At 37.6% G+C, this 19,636-nt stretch overlaps 2 protein-coding genes across 2 annotated transcripts; one reads left to right on the top strand and one right to left on the bottom strand.

Annotated features, from left to right (window-relative positions):
• Positions 1 to 1,660: 1,660 nt before the first annotated feature.
• LOC113768869 (protein MANNAN SYNTHESIS-RELATED 2-like) lies at positions 1,661 to 5,590 on the top strand. Its single transcript, XM_027313377.1, has 6 exons — positions 1,661 to 1,930; positions 2,464 to 2,608; positions 2,772 to 2,842; positions 3,357 to 3,442; positions 4,226 to 4,805; positions 4,999 to 5,590. The coding sequence occupies exons 1-6, from the start codon at positions 1,829 to 1,831 to the stop codon at positions 5,275 to 5,277; spliced, it is 1,263 nt and encodes a 420-aa protein (XP_027169178.1). The 5' UTR covers positions 1,661 to 1,828; the 3' UTR covers positions 5,278 to 5,590.
• A 139-nt stretch (positions 5,591 to 5,729) lies between these two features.
• Positions 5,730 to 19,107, bottom strand: LOC113767820 (calcium-transporting ATPase 9, plasma membrane-type). Its single transcript, XM_027312022.1, has 33 exons — positions 18,820 to 19,107; positions 17,761 to 17,877; positions 17,602 to 17,641; positions 16,670 to 16,785; positions 16,446 to 16,577; positions 16,248 to 16,337; positions 16,045 to 16,114; positions 15,718 to 15,788; positions 15,531 to 15,614; positions 15,371 to 15,448; positions 15,226 to 15,297; positions 14,558 to 14,641; positions 14,390 to 14,472; positions 13,668 to 13,776; positions 13,540 to 13,595; positions 13,394 to 13,436; positions 13,209 to 13,292; positions 12,966 to 13,103; positions 12,517 to 12,579; positions 12,327 to 12,428; positions 11,570 to 11,680; positions 11,180 to 11,347; positions 10,890 to 10,949; positions 9,894 to 10,058; positions 9,677 to 9,793; positions 8,999 to 9,097; positions 7,700 to 7,837; positions 7,264 to 7,364; positions 7,072 to 7,117; positions 6,849 to 6,983; positions 6,515 to 6,622; positions 6,328 to 6,419; positions 5,730 to 6,135 (listed from the first exon to the last, which is right to left on the bottom strand). The coding sequence occupies exons 1-33, from the start codon at positions 19,105 to 19,107 to the stop codon at positions 6,030 to 6,032; spliced, it is 3,366 nt and encodes a 1,121-aa protein (XP_027167823.1). The 3' UTR covers positions 5,730 to 6,029.
• Positions 19,108 to 19,636: the final 529 nt, after the last annotated feature.

Below are 19,636 nucleotides of genomic sequence, written 5' to 3'. Positions count from 1 at the left end.
AGTGATTTTTTCTTAAACAAAAAAAAAATTCATAAAGAGGCTTAAAGAAAAAAAAAGAAAGAGAGAGGAGAGTTTGTCGTCACTTTTGTAGCATTGAATTGATTGGTCTACCATAAAAAGAAAAGGGGAAAAAGAAAGAAAGAAAGGAAAGAAAAGAAAAAAAAAAAAAAAAAAAAAAAACCAAAAGAGAGAGATAGGCTGTGGCAAGTGGCAACGAGTGAGTGAGGGAGGGAAAGCATTTATTAGTATAAAGACTAGCAGACTTCAGGCTACAGCCCATGCCCACTTAAAATTTTAAGTGGAAATGCATAAAATCAATGGAAGACAAAAGCAGAATATAACCCCACTTATGTACAGTATATTACTAAATACCAGAGTAAATCTTAATTCTATCACTAACTATTAATTAGTCATTAGCTAAACTAACTATAACTATATTTGGAGATAAAATTTTAATTGGAGTTTAGCTTAACAATTAAGTTTGAAATTCTTATTTATTTCAATATTGTTTAAGAATTGAGATTATGAGTTAGAACTTAGGGTTATGAACCCTTTTTTTTTTTTTTTTTTGCATTTCATATTTGTTTGAGTAAGTCGATTAATTTTTTTGAAAAACATATGGGATATTATTATTTTGTTATAACAATTTTTTTAGAGCAAATTAAAATATTTTAACTTGCTACTGATTTTCCAATCCAATTTATCAAACCAAGATTTGGACGGGAATCGGATATTGGACTTAAAAAAATCAATTCCCAAATTATCAAAACTTTTTTTTATCGAATTTTCGATTATTGATCGGTGAACACCATAAACATAAGGCCAGACTTGTTTGATTCTGCATGAACGAAAGGCCAAGAACAACAATGTGCAAGAACTATTAGCAAATCACTTGTCAAATTATTAAGAATCAAATTATTAACAAGGCACGTGATGAGTAACGAAACAAAGTAATAAAGTTCGCCCCTTTCTTATATAGTACTCTTGTATAATAAGTAGATTTAGGCGATGGATCAATGGTTGCCCCACTCCCAAACCCACCAAGTGTCGGTGCTCCTCAGCTCTCATAACAACCCCACAATGCAAATGCACCAATCAAACCAATGCAAATGTAGGACTACCTCTTTTACTTTACTTACTCGAACTTTTTTTTTTTGAAGCCCAGTCTTGTTATATCATATGGAGTAACATCCTCTTCTTTCTTCTGCATTCCTCTCTTTTTTTTTTAGAAAAAAAAACTTACTGCTGCTACTACGGCTACTATAAAATTGTTGTATATATGAATCTTCATCATATCATCATACTATATATATATATATCTGTTCGGTATTCGGTTGTTAATGTGACTCCAAGTTCATGAATTCTTCTTCTTCTTATATAGCGGGCGGAGTACTTGTAGTACTTACTAAAGAAAGAAAGCCCACCAAACCAAACCAACATCATCGTCAAGCATCAATCATCAATCATCTGAGAAATGAGAAATTTGCAATTCAAGCGGCGGTCTGAAAACAATTAGCGAAGACGTAGGTAACTAAATGGTCATTTCTTTCTTTCTTTTTATAAGCAAACAAAAACAATAATAATACTGACTATATAATAGTAGTAGTACTACTCGTATATAGCCAAGCACAGGACAGGGCTGACCCAACAGCAAAAACAAGAAGAAACCCACCCCAAAATCTGCCATATTTCTTCCCACGCAGGCCACCACGCTATCTACTACCTCCCTCCCTCCCTCTTGTCTACTACTCCACCTCCTCCTCCTCGAGATATAGTAATAGATATAGATAGAGAGAGAGAGAGAGAGGAGATCTGGGCTCTGTCCGAAATGGCGATGGATCCTCGTCAAGTGGTTGCAGGAGTGCTAACTGTCACCATGTTTGTCATGCTTGGAAACATGATCAAGCGCGACCATTTCGATTCTCTTCAAGTAATTCTTTCTTCTTCTTCTTCTTCTTCTTTTGTGTATATATATATATTGGGTTCAACTACTTCTTGTTCTCTGCTATTCTACCTCACAAGCTTCTACTTCTACTGCTTGATGATAGCTAATTAGATATGATGATGCCGCTAGCTTCATGGCTCCTAAACGCTCCTTCTTTTCATCCCCACTTCTTCTTCCGCTCCCCATTGCTATGAAAAACCATCAAATCTTGGAATTTTTTTCACCTCATTTTTCCTTCTCTGCGATCCCCTTTCCTGTTTCCCATGCTTCACTGCCTCTACCTCTCTCTTCTTTTACTCTACCTCTCTCGGCTTACTTATCTTTAATCTTCTCTCTCTGTCCGTTTGTCAGTAACACAGAGAGATTTCGGTGTTTGTAAATCTGAACAATGTGCAGTCCATCTCTCTCTCTCAAGTTTCCGCATTGATCTACTTAAACTAATGAATCGTTTTGTTACATGTCTCCTTTTCCGCTACTTACTCCTGTTCATTTTTGTTTGTCTTACCTGTTGACTGAAGGTGAATGACTCCGAAATCCCCTCTCTCCACGACAGCACCAAGGCTTCTGAGCAGAGCCTCGTTACTCTTCCTGATGGGGGAGCTGATGCACCTTGGAAGAAGGATGGCTCCACCCTCAAGCCCTGCTGGACTAAGCCTGTTCTGGGTCAGTTTACTTTATTGTAGCCTGCATTCTCGCAAAGTCGATGACCTCAAAGCTTTCGTTTTTCTAGTTTCAGACACTTTTGAGATCTTTGTTGCTGCTTCCTGTAGTACATGTTCTTCTGACTTTCTCCCTCCTGTATTATGTCTCTCTGATTCATGAACAGAGGAAGTAGAGCAATCGCAAGGGTTTGTTACATTCTCCTTCACTAATGGCCCTGAATATCACGTCTCGCAGGTAGCCTCTTCTCCTTTGCTTAACTAACCTCAAAATGACGGATTAGCATTTGTAAATTACCCGTACTAACAGCATCTGCCTTCTTCTTTAGTCTATCATTCCGTTCCGTTGCTTTTCTGGTGCTTGCCCATTTTTGCCCAAGCTTTGCCAGAGAATGTATATGAATTCTATAGCGTTTAGTTATGCTTAGAGCAAATAAGTGAGGATAAACGAACTATTTCTTCTGCCCTGGTCACTTTCTTATCTCTGCTGATGCATGCACCGCCCCCCCCCCCCCCCTCCTCATGTTCACAGCATATCCAGATGTCACCTCATGTATAATACGCCCTTCTTGTCACAACCTCATTGTTTAGTGCTTTAATAAGAAGCACGCGTGATGTAATCTCAAATTCACTTATCTTACTAGCAAAAATTGGTTAGAAATCTGGAATATATATTTTTTCGTTTTGCATTTCTTAGAGGCCTTTGACCTTCTCCATTAACATTCAGTTGCTTTGGTGGTTGCATTTATCAGATAACTGACGCAGTAAAGGTGGCAAGGTACCTACGGGCAACTCTTGTCCTCCCAGACATTAGGGGAAGCAAGCCTGGTGATAAATGGTTAGTTCTGTTATAGCATGTTTGTCATCTTTTCACTCCTGCGCAATATAAAACTAAGCCAGTGGTTCTGCTAGTGCCTAGTAGAAATGCAATTAGAATGGCTTGGTAACAAGGTTGAACTGTCTGCTACCCTTTCACTCTGGTATTTTCTTTCTTGTCTTACTTGGTAATTTTCTTTTCTGTTTGATTGTATATTGGGGGTGTTGCATTTATTTCTCTTCAATAAGCAAAAGTTCCCCATATGGATTAGCATGAGTTATGTGTAATTTGAATGAACAAAACATTTATTGAATTCTCACTGGCAAAAACAGCTAAACCAGTCGATGACTGACAAGTTTCTCATCTGAATGAATCAGAATTGAATTTCTCTTGTAGTTTTGCTTCTTCTCTCTCTCTTTGCAAGTCTCTTATACTGACTTTGGTTTTCCATTTTGTCGTGCTGAAGATGCTTGGGAATGCCTATGGCTCTTACTGTGGGCATGGATGTTAGAAATTCTCTCGAGGAAATGTTAGTTTGAAGTCTGAAGATGACTGCAAAACCCAGTGTTATATTTTGAATCAGTTCTAATTGACTTGTGCATTATTCTAATTGACTCGTGCATTATTAACCTTCAAATTTTATTCTCAGATTTAATTAATATGAACGATATATATCTTCAATTGTTCTGACTATTGGATTGGGAAATTATATTTTATTGGTAATATTTGTAAATTGTTGAACTTTTCTCTGTTGTAGTCAGCTACAATGATGTAAACTGCAATAAGTTATGCTGCTTCCTTCAGGAACTTTGAAGAAATATATGATGTTGAGAAGTTGGTCAAGAGCTTGGATGGGGTGCTGAAAATAGCAAAGCATCAACCCTCCAAAATATCAACACGAAACCTTGCCGTGGTGAAGGTCCCCAATCTAGTTACTGAGGAATTTATAGCAGAAAACATTGAACCGGTTTTCAGGACCAAGGGAAACATAAGGCTAGCTACATACTTCCCCTCAGTCAATATGAGGAAGACTGAAGAAACCAGCAAAATTGATTCGGTTGCATGCATGGCAATGTTTGGATCTCTAAATCTGCAGCCTGCAGTGCGTGAAGTAGTTGACTCGATGATTGAACGCCTAAGGACTCTGGGCCGGAAGACAAGTGGACGGTTCATTGCAGTAGACTTGAGGGTTGATATACTAGAGAAAAAGGGGTGTCAAGGAAGTGGTACCTCTAGATCGAAGAGCTGTTATGGTCCTCAAGAGGTAGCATTATTTTTGAGAAAGATTGGGTTCGACAAAGATACTACACTATATCTTACTCAATCCAGATGGGACAGCAGCCTTGATGCTCTGAAGGATTTCTTCCCAAAAACTTACACAAAGGTTCTTCCCTTCCGTCTAACTGATATTGTCAGTTCAAAGATCATTTTGGGAAATAATCCTTATAATCAGTAATGCTGGTCTATCACACCCCATCAGACCCCTCTTGCTCTTCAGAACAGGACACTTGAGTACTAATTTGTATGTATAGTTATACTGGCTGAATGTTTTATGAATGCTTTGTTTTCCCCTGCAGGAAGGCATAATGCCTGCAGATAAAAAGGAAAAGTTCCTTGACTCCGAGGCTTCAGAACTCGAGAAGGTTATTGACTTCTACATTTCCACTGAAAGTGATGTATTTGTACCAGCCATCTCCGGTCTGTTCTATGCCAATGCGGCTGGTCAGAGAATTGCTTCTGGCAGGACTCAGATACTTGTTCCGGCAAAAATTCCTGGTTCCTCTGCCTCTTCTGGGGATTTTATGTCCCATTACGTCACAAAAAGGAACCACTTTGCTTATTCGTGTTTCTGCTAGCTCTCAATTAAGAAGATGAATAGAGATTTCAGGTGCCACGGAGGTTTCTTCTGATCACGTGTGCTTTTGGTGATTGAAATTTTCTTTGCAAGCAGCAGACCAACAAGTTGGATTTAGAATGTATACTTTCGGAAGATACACATTATATGGTATTAAATAGTCAGTGCTGTGTATTTGTGTTGCGAGGTCATTTGGCATCTGCGACTGCAGGACATTTTGAAACCAAATTTGTGTAGAATACATATGCAAAAACCATTTTGATAAGAATTGGTTCGCTGCGGATGAACTAATATGTAGTACGTTTTCTGACGCCTGCTAAAATATGTAAATGGATCTTCCTTCTCCTTCTGGTAAATTCGTGGGTTCTACAGGGGAAAAAAGGTTCGAATCGAAGGGCATCAAAAGGCGAGTCAACTATTTCTTGAAAAGGACACTTGTCATTGACACTATAAAAAGTATATATGACGTTGTTACAACCAGAGTCACCTCTGAGCCCGCAGCCGCACGATGCTTATCCATGTTTTATGTTTCTTTCTATAAAATCCATTTGTATATCTGTACTGTACATGCGAGGGTACAACAACAACATGATGCATGCATGAGATGATGACAAGAAGGGGTATGGCGGTTGGCAGTAGTATGTATTGCAACCAAAAAGTCGTCGTCTCCATGCAGCAGCAGTGGCTTTGGAACCGTATCAGCAAATGGACGCACTTATTTCTCTTACTTCATTCAACCGCAGAGATGACAAGCTAAGCCTTACGAGCAGCTACCAGTCGCTGATATGGCTTCGACAAAATTTTTGCCAGGGGAGTCTCCGGAACAGGGATCAATTTTCCAATAATAGCAAGGGGCCAGCTGTTTTAAAAGAAAGCATTAAAGAATCTGTCAAGGAAAATTTCTGAAAAGAAGCAAAGCAGTGTGATGCTTCAAGGCCTTCGGCTTTGGCCTCATATGAAGTGCATAATAAAAATGTCCATATTTCGTCCTCGTACACTTGCACTTTCTAGAGTGTAAAAACGCAAAAAGATGCCAGGCACGTATACCAACCTGAAGAGACCAATGGCAATTGAAACCAACCATAGTTTCCAATCGAGTCTGACGGTCGAAGCAAACTTCCCAAGGAACTCAACGATGATTATCTGCATACGAACAAAACACAAGTCACTTTAACGACAAGAACTGCAAAAGAGATTAACAACACCACCGATGTCTGTAACGAAATGTGCCCCCTCACCTGAAGTACTAAAGTAGTTCCTACAATCCCCGTGAAGAGGTGGTTTTTCGTCACACCAGTAAACACATTGAACTCCTCTGGCTTTCGAGCGTTGAACTCATTGCATATCTGTAATTGAAACTGCTAGTTAGAATTCCATGCTTTGCTAACATTTGTAACTTGATTTGAAATGGCAAAGAGAGCCAGTGATGGCGATGGACACAGGTGTAGTTTACCTGTCTACTGTTTTCTGATTTAATCCAATAACAAGAGTGCCATATACCATATTCCAGGATTTCTAAACCATTTTACCAAATTGTTTATCCACTCATTTAAGGATGGCAGAGACACTTACTTGGCAGAGGACAAATGCATTGAATATCAGAGTATTCTTGACCATGTTGGCATGTCCTGTGTCATCATGCTTCAGGTTAAGAATACTCTTTCCGCAGAAGTGAAGAACAAGGAGGACTCCAACTTGATACAACGCCTGGAATGCCATATAAAAAAATGAAAAAAATGTCAAAATGGACAAGGTAATTAGCTGCTATTCCTGTTTCAACAACAAGGCAAGTGACCTGTATGCTCAAGTTCCTCCACATGATATTTGTCACCAAAGGTTCCCTGTAGATATTTCAATGAAAAGAGAGAAGTTCACGCAGTCAGTGTTACCCACATTCACAAATTATGGACCGCCTTAATTCATAAGCTATTTTTGAACCAAAAGCTTTACATGTCATACTTAAGTAAAGGGGAAAAAAAGTTTCAACCTTCGACCAACAGGTGTTCTGTGCATAAGATGATCGGTTGGTGGCTCAGTGGCCAAAGCCAATGCTCCTAGAGTATCCATGATGAGGTTAACCCACAAAAGCTGCATCAAAGAAGAAAGTGTGTATTATGACATGCTGAGAAAGAACTCGTTAATAAATGAAAATTACAGGACCATAGTCTTGTATCTATGTAGATTAAGAATCCAAGCACCAAAATAAAAAAACATGAATTTTTACTGTATTTGATTCAAAAGCAAAACATTTCCATTTTTTCTTCTTTCCTTTCAAAAAAGACAGGATATAATGTATATGATTTCATTGAAACATTCAACTGGAAAGACATTATAGCATCTAGATATGTCTACTGTATGCATCTCATGGAGACAAGACAATAACATAAATGTCATATACTCATGTCCCAATAGTACGGGCAGACCTGCACTGTATTCAGAGGAACATCGCCAGAAGATACAGCTGCCACAACATTAATGACAAGTGCTGCAACATTAACAGTGAGCTGGAACTGGATAAATTTCTGAATATTTGCATATACAGAACGACCCCAGCGAACAACCTGCAAGAGAAAAATGGAAGCAGAATGACAAGGAGTCTCTTATAAGCCCTAATATACAACCATAAACAAGTTGAAGGAAAATATTACTTGCACATGATAAATGTAAAAATTCTCAGCTAGGAGATTAGTAGGTTTGACCAAGGGGGAGCTTAAGTTTCAGCTCCTTAGGAGCTCTGAGATCATTTGTCAGTCACACTAAATTTTGGTCCACTTCACGGGATCCTCACCTTTCTGAAGCCTTGTTATCGGCTTAATAATGCAATAACTTCTTTCACGAGCTTTTTTTTTTAGTAAAATTGAGATAGCTTTTATTAAGATCAGAAAAGAGAGATTACACACAGAGGATCAAACCTCAGCTTTACACGTATACATTTCACAAACTTAGATAAACCATGAAAGCAAAACATTCCTTAGAAAGTGTATACATAGAGAACTGACATAAGTTTGCACTTATTCCGACTATTGCTATCACGAATATATTGGTTATGAACTTGTTAAGCAGAGAAAGGAACTTCACATGTACCAACTTTTTTTGCCAAAAAACTTGAATATTTGTCAGAAATTAACCTGCAATATAGCTTAGGAAATGGGAATGTCCTAAACTTGACCATTTTTTATCACTGTCGATGGAAGTCCATTGGTAACCATGACATTCGAAGTTGAGAAATGACATGAAGAATTCTGTTGTATAGCGAGAGGTCAGGAGGAAGAATGGATATCAATACAATAGAAGATCCACTACATAATGACTTTCTTATCCAATTATTAACTTTTCTAGAGTTTTAAAATTTCTTTTATAACAAAATTGAGCCTTGTTCATCACTCTTCAGCTGCCTTGCTCTCAAGCTTTATAAGTTAAGACAACAGAAATTGACATTTACTTTACTTTCTTTATGCATATAGACAATGAGAGAACAATAATTTCCACACGAACAGGCCAAGCATTCAACATCATCAATAAAATCTGTGAAAACTCAACATATTTCTCCTCTGGTCCATCACATTAATGTAACATGCTTGGAGCAAAAATACGAGCAGCAAATTGATTTACAACATCCCCAATATGCATAAAGCAGACGCAGACACAGACCACAAAGACAAATCTTGAAGGATAAATTTGTTCTTTTCTTCAGATAATGAAAATCAATTTCTGATGCTAACCTTCACAACAGAAGCAAAATTATCATCCAAGATAATGATGTCAGAGCTTTCTTTTGCAACTTCAGTTCCTTGGATGCCCATGGCTAGACCTATATCAGCCTAGATCATAGGTAGGAAAAAACGTCATAATCAGTTAAAAGCATTATACTGAATAATAAAGAAAGTGAGGACAGAGGAAAAATAACATATGGATGACTATAAAGAACAAAATGATGATAAAAGCAAAAGCAATTAGGTGCAAAAAAGGGCTTAATTTAACAGAAATTTCTAGATGATTTTTTAGAACAATATTGTTCATAGGGAATTCAACTAGGAAGTTTGTTCGGCTCTTTCACATACTTAATCTACCACAACAATAAACCAACCATGTTAAGTGTGAAACTTAAGTTTCAAAATGTTCTTATCCTTGTCGGATTTCAAGCATATGTTAAAAAGTGACAAATTAAATGATCAGCTTCTCTTGCACTGAAATCCAACACTCTGAAAATCATAAGAAGAGGTAAAGATATCTGATTACGAAGAAGAGGTTGGATCATCCCGTGTTCATGTACTAGGAGCTCTAAAAGATGACCGTTTGAACAAAAGGCCAACATGAAATGCACATCTATGACACCAAGCTGCCAATGCCAAGTCCCAGAACACCAGTGAGATTTGGAGAAACACAGAAGACTAACAAACCTCATGAAGTGCAGGAGCATCATTCGTTCCATCTCCCGTAACAGCAACAACTTCCCCTTGTTTACGTAGAGTTTGCACGAGTAAAAGCTTGTCACTTGGAGAAGACCTTCCCATGACCTAAAACAAAGATCACCTGTTAGCCTGTGACAGCTTCCATATTTGTATGATGAAAATGGAGCAGAAATAGTACTACAGTAATTTCGCGTTTAATACTCACTGATATAGCTTTTGCTATTTGTCCTCTCTCCATATCAGACATCTCCCTGAACGTTCTCCCTTCAATGATTATAGGCTCAATGGCATCTGCATCTGAAGTAAGGATTCCACACTCCAATGCAATTGCCTTAGCTGTTTGAAGGTTGTCTCCGGTAACCATTCGCACCTAAAGTTTAACAAACACCCAGATTTAGTAGAGTTAGTCATCACATCAGTAATCAACTCTGACCAAGTACAATAGGTGGAGAACAAGGAGAGCAAGGAAAAAAAATTTTTTTTTTTTTGTGGGTAGTAAACATGAGTCAAAGGCTTTTAGACAATGAACATTTGGCAAAAAGTTTCCCTTAGATAACTAACACATAAACCTATGAAAAATGATGTCCAAAATTTCAAAAGCAATAAAAGAAATGTGAACATTTTCTGATTTGACATCACCTTAGACCTTTCATATGTATCCAAACAGGTAGTATACTGTAATGATTATGCTAATATTTAAATGACATTAGTCCATTAATAAACTAATTGTGCAACAAAAATAACAAAAGGAAACTAGTTTGTATTTTACCTTTGATAGAATTGAAATGGCTTCTGAGTCTATGATAAGTCTTTATGAGATAAAGAAGAAGTGAAACACTTATGAAGCAAACTATAAGCTAGGTAGATGTTAGATCGTTGTAAACTTGAGGCTTCGACAAAGAGTTCAGTGCTGCCAACATGCCTCATAGTAACCAACACAAATAAAAACAAGATAACTTGTAAAGTGCTTAAAAATTGTCTGAGGATCCCTGTGCCAATGTCCAAGCATGACTGAACCTATTCCCACAAAAAAAAAAGGAAAAAAACACAGGCACACACACATGCACACAAACACACATACACAAAGGGAAAGTTAATGTTTTATTTTCATTGCTATTTAGTGACAAGAAAATCCATCAGAGTGCACCCTCCACTTAATTTCATATATAAAGGAAAAATTTTCAAACAAAAGAAAAATTACCTTAACACCAGCATCCGTGCAAAGTCTCACAGCATCCTTGACACCAGGCCGACAAGGATCCTGTGCAGAGATTTAATACTCAGCCCTGTGGCTACTAATTTAACAAATCAATAATTGATGATAAAAATAATGAAGGATTAAATAACACACACACACACATGTAAATATACTTTTTGAAAGGAAAAGACCTTGAGAGAGCAGCTCCTAATTACTCTGTTTTATCCTTGGCTACAATAAAATATGTAAACACGTAAATGACATACAGCATGATAGCCTTTCATAATGTGTACCTTTATACCAACAATGGCAAGCAGAATGAGCCCATCTTCAGGTAAAACCCATCCTGCAAGCTGTTCTTCATCTGTAGGAACCTTCTCTACTTCACATTTTCTATATGCAATTGCAACACATCTCAAGCTTTTCGCCGCCATAGTTTCTATTGCACTCTTGAAGAATTCCTGTCAGGGATATACTCTTTCAGCAAGCAGCATTGTCCTTACATATTAGACCCTTCCTTATATTTTTCACAATCATCACAGTTTTTGGAAATAAGGAAAACAATGGTTGAATAATTTTTCACAATAGGCCTTGGAATTAACAGAATCTTCTTAGTGCTTTTTTCTTTTTGAAATTGACTGCAGACTTGTTTATGTTAACTAACGAAATCAAGTTTATCTGACCTTATCCTGGTCAATGGACTGCAAGCGGCCATTTATGTCAAGGTACTCAGTACACGAGTCTAGAATTATTTCGGCTGCTCCCTTCCAGTGTATGTGGACTTCAGAGTTACTCTGACGAACAATAGTGAGGAAAATCCTTGTCAAATAACAATTAACTAAAATGGCACACCATATTATAAAAATGACCATGACAATGACCATCAGTAGATCTAATGAACCAGATGATCTGGCAATCGTAAATAATCATTAGAACTGCTCCTACTAGATTGCATACAGCATCCTTTTTTGTCAAAAGAATCTCATAATTAGAAGGTCTAAACAAGCATCCACATTGGAAGAAAAAATTATAATTTGCAGCAATTCAGTTCCCTCAACAAAGATATGATGATCAGAAGTGTCCATATTATGTCCCTTAGTTCCTTGTCAGACAATTTTGATCAGAAAATAAGAAGTTCAGGAAAAGGATATAGCATAATACAGCTTCAACTTTTCTAACCAATATAATGAGTTATCAGTTGGAAAGCAATAAGAGGATGGTCAGAAACCAACTTCAAAGACTAAGTTGGCTTAAAAAGAGTTAACACAGAGAAACAAAATAAAAGGGCCTTAAATCAATCTCTTTGGGATGTCAGGTCCTTCCCAAATTTTGAACAATCGTTTGACTCTGTTTGCTTGTAACTGATGAACCGTGAAAGACTAATATTCATATTATCTCAAAACCGATGCTAACAAACAAAAGAAAACGAAATAGAATTACCTTTCCACGTACTGCAACACCTCCACATTTTTTGGTAGAATTAAATGGTGAAACATGGAGAACTATAGACTCCGATCTCACAACATCAAACTTCATCCCCAGCTGCAACCAGCATAAATGGAACAACAACGAACTTCAGGATCTATATCCCATCATATAATACCTAAGATAATACACCAGTAAAAACTACCTTGACAGCCCATGAAAGAATAGCCTTTTCTGTGGGAGAACCAGAAACCTCTACTCCACCATCCTGTAAATGTAAAGAAATGCAAAGACAATTATTATACATGAGAAACATATAAAACTTCACTGAATTATGGAAAATGAGGCAAAAACTTTGTTTTCCATGGGAAGAAGAAAACAAAAGATTCCCAATTGATTTCATTATTGTCAAAGTACCGTAGTTAAGAAGGTTATCGAGAAATGGATAATCATGTGCCACCTGAATGGCAAAACACTATTTAACTTAAAACTTTATTTTGCAATGGCTCTCGGTATCATTTTTCTCTACTTGCTAAATGAATATCTCTCGTCAAAATATTAATCTTAGGAAGAGGCTCCACACTCCCTTTAAACTTCAGAAGCTGACCTGCCTACAGCTGCCACCTTCGCAAATAAGAATGGAAGTATCTGTACCTTAGAGAGAAACACACTTCCTGCACTATTCTGTGATATGCCTTCATCTAGAAGAGATGAAACAACTGCATGAAGCTTCGATCCATCTTCGGGTGGATCCATCTTGTTTTTCCCAACATACGCCTCAACTACCGTCATCTGCAGTATGCAAAATTCTATCACTTTATCATAACGAGTAAACAGATGCCTAAAGGTCTTGATCTTAGCAAAAGCATGAACCAAAAACTGTGTGAAAAAGCCAACCTGATTCAGAGTTAATGTTCCAGTTTTATCGCTGCAGATGGTCGTTGCAGAGCCCATAGTTTCACAAGCAGAAAGCCTGCGCACCTGCAGACTAGTTGCTGTCAACAGTTCTATACTGAAGTAAGATTGGAGGTGGTAGAAGTGCACCAGGTTTTCATGTAAAAACAGGATGTAAAGAAACATACCAAGGCCTTATCAGCCATCATTTTCTTCATTGAATAAGCTAAGCTGTTAGCATTTCAAAGATCATAATCAATGACATTATAGTGCATAAGGGCTTTTCAGAGATGAACATTTTGTAAAAGTGCCTTGCATATTTTATAATACTTACGTCAAGGTAACTGCCAATGGTAGCCCTTCAGGAACAGCAACAACCACAATTGTGACCTACATGTAACTTCAAGAGTGAGCGCAAAAAAATAGGTACAAATGTGTAGACATGTAGAAAACAGCACTCACTGCAGCAGTGATTATTTTTATGACTCCATCAACTGTTTCACCAATGCTAGTCTTTCCTCGGACAAATTGAGTAGTTCCATCAGGATTTCTTGAATGCCCAGTGAAAAATCTGGAGAAGGTTCAATCAAGGTGGTTTAGAAGAATGTCCATGGGACCTATTCAAGCAAGGCACATTTGAAGCATGCAAGAAAAGATCACAATTGAGTTCCTAGACATCATGATTCCAGTTGCCTTGAGTTTTGTGTTTGAAAAATATTATCTTGTGTCAGAAGTACAATCTATTTAGCTCAAGTCAAACTTTCACTTTTTCTGGTTCACCAGCTGGTAACTTTTTGCCATTACATAAATGGCTTGGTTCATGGTTTCCTCAAAGGTTTTTTGGAGTGAAGAAGAGGAATTGGACAACAGAAATGCTTGAGTACCATCATTAGTGCCCGAGCAATCAATCGGTCAGCACCTAATTTCATTCAACAATAAACTCTTAAGCCAGAAAAGGTTTTCCTAAAAGAGAATCTTAAAATGTCAAGATTTACCACCTTGGCAAAATTCACAAGCTTCTTCAATTGAAACCATAGAAACATGTACTTGAGCCCTCTAACAAGTCAAAGCATGTGCAGAATTTGCAAACCTACTCATACTCTCCCATATCACAGGTCCAGTTTTTCTTTTTAAATTTAGTTTATAGAATGTTATTCCCATAAGACTGACAGGATTGAACTCACCTAGCCAGGAGAACAAGAAGTACCAACAGTGCCACAGTGAGCCCAACTATGCCAATAAATGTTGCAACCCCATTCAAGCGCACCTGTCACATGATATTGCCAACTGAATATATCAGCGATCACTTTATGCATGGTTTGAAGAAAAGAAGCAACATGTCGAACAAGAACCTGTAAGGGGGTTTCTTCTCCAGTATCCTCTGAAATGCTCGCCATCAACAATCCCCATTCAGTGTTGATTCCCACACTAGTTACCTAACATATTCCAATAATTGGCAAAACTTCATAGTTAGAGTTCAAGAGACAGTGTATTGCCATTGTTTTAGTCTAATCTGACCCACTATCAAATAGTGTTCCTAAGACAAGATATAATGGTTTAGATTGTTTGTTAAGTAAGCCACTAAGGGAAACTTCTCCAACATTTTTGATGAGGTATTTAATGGGAATCTTCAAGTATGTCTGGAAATCTGCAGCCACATATATTTGGACATGCACAAAAAAGATAACCTATCAAGTATAACAATCTCCATAAGCATGGAAAATTCAAGGACTTACATTACTTCTACTCCAATAACTTCCAGCAGAAGGGATCAGATAAATAGGGAAGCTGGTCAAAGATGATTTGTTTTCTTTTCTTTTTTTTTGGTAAACTAACATAATGAAACACATTAAGACATCAAACGCATAGAAAAGCACATGCAAATTTTCAAAAGCCCAAGCATCTATAAACCCTGGCTTATTACCAGCAGCATCATAAACATACTCCATATCGCTCCAAGAAGATAAATCCAGCATCTATAATCTAACATACTCAACTGCAAAAAAGGATGTTACATTACCAGCATTGTTCCAGCACCATCTGCTACCTTACAACCGGCCATCAAGAATGGAGATTTTTGGTCTTTGTGCATCTACAAAGCAATGTAATTCTTTAGGAGACCAACTTTGCAAAATATGTTACACAAGAAGATTTAGCCAGCTTACAATCTTGCTTTCCCCTGTCATGCTAGATTCATCGATGGCAAGAGAATGACCAACAATTAAAATACCATCAGCAGCGACCTAATAGAAGAAAACAAGAAATGATCAATGACCCCAAAGTGTTACGTCAAATAAATAATTACTCATATTCACACCAGGCTACCTGATCACCAATTTTGAGAGGTACAACATCACCAACAACAATATCATATATAGATATCTTTTCTCTTCTACCACCCCTAATAACCTACAGAAATATTCATCACCAATGAGCTCAAATATTATCTTTTTCATCTTAACAAAAGCAAATTTAGAAAGATAAGGACTCTTAACAGTATGAATGCACTTGCCTCTACTTTTATATTCCTCTTTTCCTCATTTAAACTTTGAAACTGGAGAGACTGTCGGTAATCACTAGTTGCTGGGATGAAAATGAGAAAGCAGAAGAAAAGATTCATGTGAGGACAGAATATGGAAGTATAAGTTGTCACAAGAAGATTCTCTGTAAATGTGAGATACCAAGTTCTTTACCACATAAGCCTTTATTATCACTCTACACCATTAAATTCAAACTTGAAGTCGATACTTATACAGTATGAATAAAAAGTTTCAACAAGACACAAACTGTACTAAAACTTATATGTTTGTGTGTCGGTGTGTGTAGATAGATCCATTACCTGTTACAAAAATAACAAGAAGAACGGCAAAAGTAATGCTTCCCCCATCATACCATCCTTCTTGTATGCCCTGCAACAATGAAAACTTAAATCAGGATGGTAATACTTAAATTTGCAATATTTACATTTCTATGCCATCTCTAGGATAATTTTTAAAGAAAGCTTATCCAACCAAGCCTGGGGATGAACATTATCACAGTCACCTCTGTTTTTATTCCGAGCGCCAATGATGCTATGGCAGCTATAATTAATATAATGAGGGTTAAATCTTGCCAAGCCTCCCAAAGGAACCTCTAAAAGATAATTCAGAAAGCAAAAGATCACAATTAGAGATTAGAGGTCAGTGGCCAACAGATTGATCAGAATTATAAAACCACTAATTAAAATTACTAAATTATTACCAAGAAACTCCGTCCTTTTTTCACAGGATATGTATTTGATCCAAAGGCATTCCTTCGGCTTAGGAGTTCATCGGCATCACCCCCAATTCCTGTATCCAGATTTGTTTTCAGCATCTCTGCTATCCCTTTGACCTAAGGAAATTGTAAGCACTGTTATAAGTAATGAGCAAAATTATGAAAAACAAACTCCAGACCAGAGTGGAAAAGACTTGAGAGTGACTTGCCTCTCCATATTGTTGTAGAGCAGAAGTATTCTGGTCCCTAGATATTGATGCCAGTTGTTCAAGTCCAATCCCATAATCACCATTTGGACATGGAGGAGCAACAGTGGCGCCTAAGACTAAGTGAACGACAAAAGCAATATCAAAATAAGAAGATAATACAAAATTTATCTTCTTTGCAACAAAATAGAGCGACAGAGAGCTTTAGATTATATTCATCTGTTATAAACACCACCACAGAAGATTGCTTGTTTGCATAAATTTAAAGCACGAGTATGCACCACTGGACACTGTAACATGACATCATAAAATTGGTAGTGGGACAGCAAGAGGCAACTTTGGATGTCCTTGTTACAAGTTCAATCTGTAAACCTCTGATTCCATGCATATGTTAATTTGGCTAAGAGTCCTTCATATCTTGTGATTTAGTTGCGAAACTTGTTAGATCAAGTAGGATAATCAACAGTGGTCATGGTGAATGCATCTTGAGTTGTGAGAATATAGATGGTTCCTTATTCATAGGCTTTGTTAGTGTAGATCAAGAAATCAAATTTTGAGTTCAATGTAGTTCCAAATGTTTCTTTATTTCGTTGCAAAAAGAATGCCATGGTCTATAGTAGCAATTGCAGGAGTGAGCAGGGCAACCTAACCATGTAGAGTTGACAGAAGCAGTAAGACTGAAGCCGCTTCTTATTCTTAATGCCCAGAATTTTATACTATCATTGAAGCACTTTATCCAAATTCTGAATCCATTAAATGCATTTTTGTGTAGTGCAAGTGCAAATGCAAGTGTTGCAGTACCTCACAAGGTGACAAGTGCATTTAATTAGAGGACCATTTTCTTTTTTCCTTTTTTGATTGGAAAATCAAGAGTTTGATGAAAACTAAAGGGACAATGAGTATAGAAGAATAGCCTCTGGTAGAGGTAATATTACCAATTGCTCGCTGGCCAGCCAATTTGAAGAGCAATGCAGCCTAAAAGACAATAGATAGGTGAAAATCAGCAGATTTTATATAACAAAGTTTAATCGGGAAGCATGCTTTTATTTCTTTTTGTCTTTTTTTTTTTTTAAGTAAATTATTAAGGGCATTACTCTTATGACTTGAGCATGTGCTCTGATCATCCTCCTCCTTTGTTCCTTCTCTTCTTCTTTTTTCAAATCCAACGTATAACGGAATCGGCGTGAAGCATTGAGCACAAGTGATGCTTGCTGCAAAACAACAAGAAAATCAATTCAAAATAAAATCAGAGGAGAAGAGCATTATCTAAATGATCTGCTAGCCAGCTTGATTACGGGAAAGAGGAAAAAAAAAATTCGGGTTATCATTTTTCAAATTGAAGCTGATCATGACACAAAGCATGGAGTTAAAAAAGAGAGAAAAAAAGGGGTTGTAACACCATATTAATATAGCTTAAGATGTAAGGTTGAGCAGAAAGAGAATGTAGGTTGATTTGGCATGAGGCAGAGAACCAGTTTGATATGCAAATTACTATGGACACATTTCGTGCAACCGAAACACACTGACATGCCAAATAGCAACCTGCTTTCTTTCTTTTTCTTATTAATTATGTTTTTTTTTTCAGAAACCAAAAGAAATGGAATGATGCACCTGAACTTAAAAAGAGGTAGGACTTTTGAAACAAAAGAAGCGAAATGAATAATGGTTGCATCCTGAGTCCTGACAGTAGTTGAATGCGAGCGAAATGAATAATGGTTGCATCTGATGTTTTGAACATAAACCGTTGTTGAATGCGAATTTTGGATTGAGTTATCATTGGACAAGCAATATGACATGAAATGCTAGGTGATTTGGCAGATTGATCAAAATTGGAAAACTATGGAATTCAATATATACCATCACAAATCAATAGATAGGGAAAAAAATAAACACCAAATTATAGAGAGAGAATACGGCATTACAAAGCAAGTGTGAGAATGCAAGGTGGATAATTCATGGTGAGAAAGAGAGAGAGGTGAGGTCATCAAATGACACATATACAAGAAATGCAGGACGTCAAAGAGAAGGAGTGGAGATGTATAGCCCAAAATGAGGTCATCATTAGCATGAGCGATGAAAAAGAGAGGAGGAGGAGGAAAAGAAAATGGAAAGAGAAGGCGTGTAAAGAATAATAATGTGAAAAGAGAAGGTACCCTCCAGCGTTTGAGGGACTCGAGGGATGCGGTCTTGGTATTGGCAATGTCGAAGGGATCAGAGAAGCCATCGTCGTCGTCGTCATGATGATGATTATCGTTATCGTGGGAGGGAAGCCACGATCCAGGACTAGGAGGCTGTCCAGAATGTGCAACAAGATGAATGCCGGCCTCGACATCATGTTCATGTTGTTGTGGATGCTGTCCAACATCCATTTTATTATTCTTCAAGGGAGGGGAGAAGGTGGTGGGAGATGGTGCATTGACATTGTTGTTTCCAGTCGTCATAATAAAGGAGGAGGGAGGAGGGAGGAGGGGAAAGGAATGAGGGAGAGTGGTATTGGGGCGGCCGCTTCTTGAACAGAGGACAAGGAGGAGCCACCACCAGCGCCACCCAGGTTTATAATATCAGAATTTAAACTGCCAGAATTGTGGCTTTTTGCTATTTACTTAAGATGGAAAATCATGGTAGGGGGAAAAGAGTGAATGAATGACAGAAATGAGAGAGAGAGAGAGAGAGAGAGCGGGGGGGAGAGGTGTGTCCTTGGTTGCAGGGCAAATGGAAAATGTGCAGATAGATAGATGTAGTGCAAATTGCTGTTCCTTTTTTTTACTAACTAACTAATGATGATATAATGAGACTCCCCTCCTCCTTCTCCTTTTCCTCTCTGAGCTGAGAAATAAGGAGAACTACGTACTAATCGACTAACTAACTAAGACAAGACATGACATGATATGGATCCATGCAGAGTGGTCGCGCGGGCGTGGGCGTGGTCGTGGTCGGTCATACACGATACACGACTTAGGAGACGAGGCT

This window comes from Coffea eugenioides, chromosome 4 (assembly GCF_003713205.1).
Source record: "Coffea eugenioides isolate CCC68of chromosome 4, Ceug_1.0, whole genome shotgun sequence".
NCBI classification, from domain to species: domain Eukaryota; kingdom Viridiplantae; phylum Streptophyta; class Magnoliopsida; order Gentianales; family Rubiaceae; genus Coffea; species Coffea eugenioides.
This window is presented reverse-complemented; position numbering and strand designations above follow the sequence as displayed.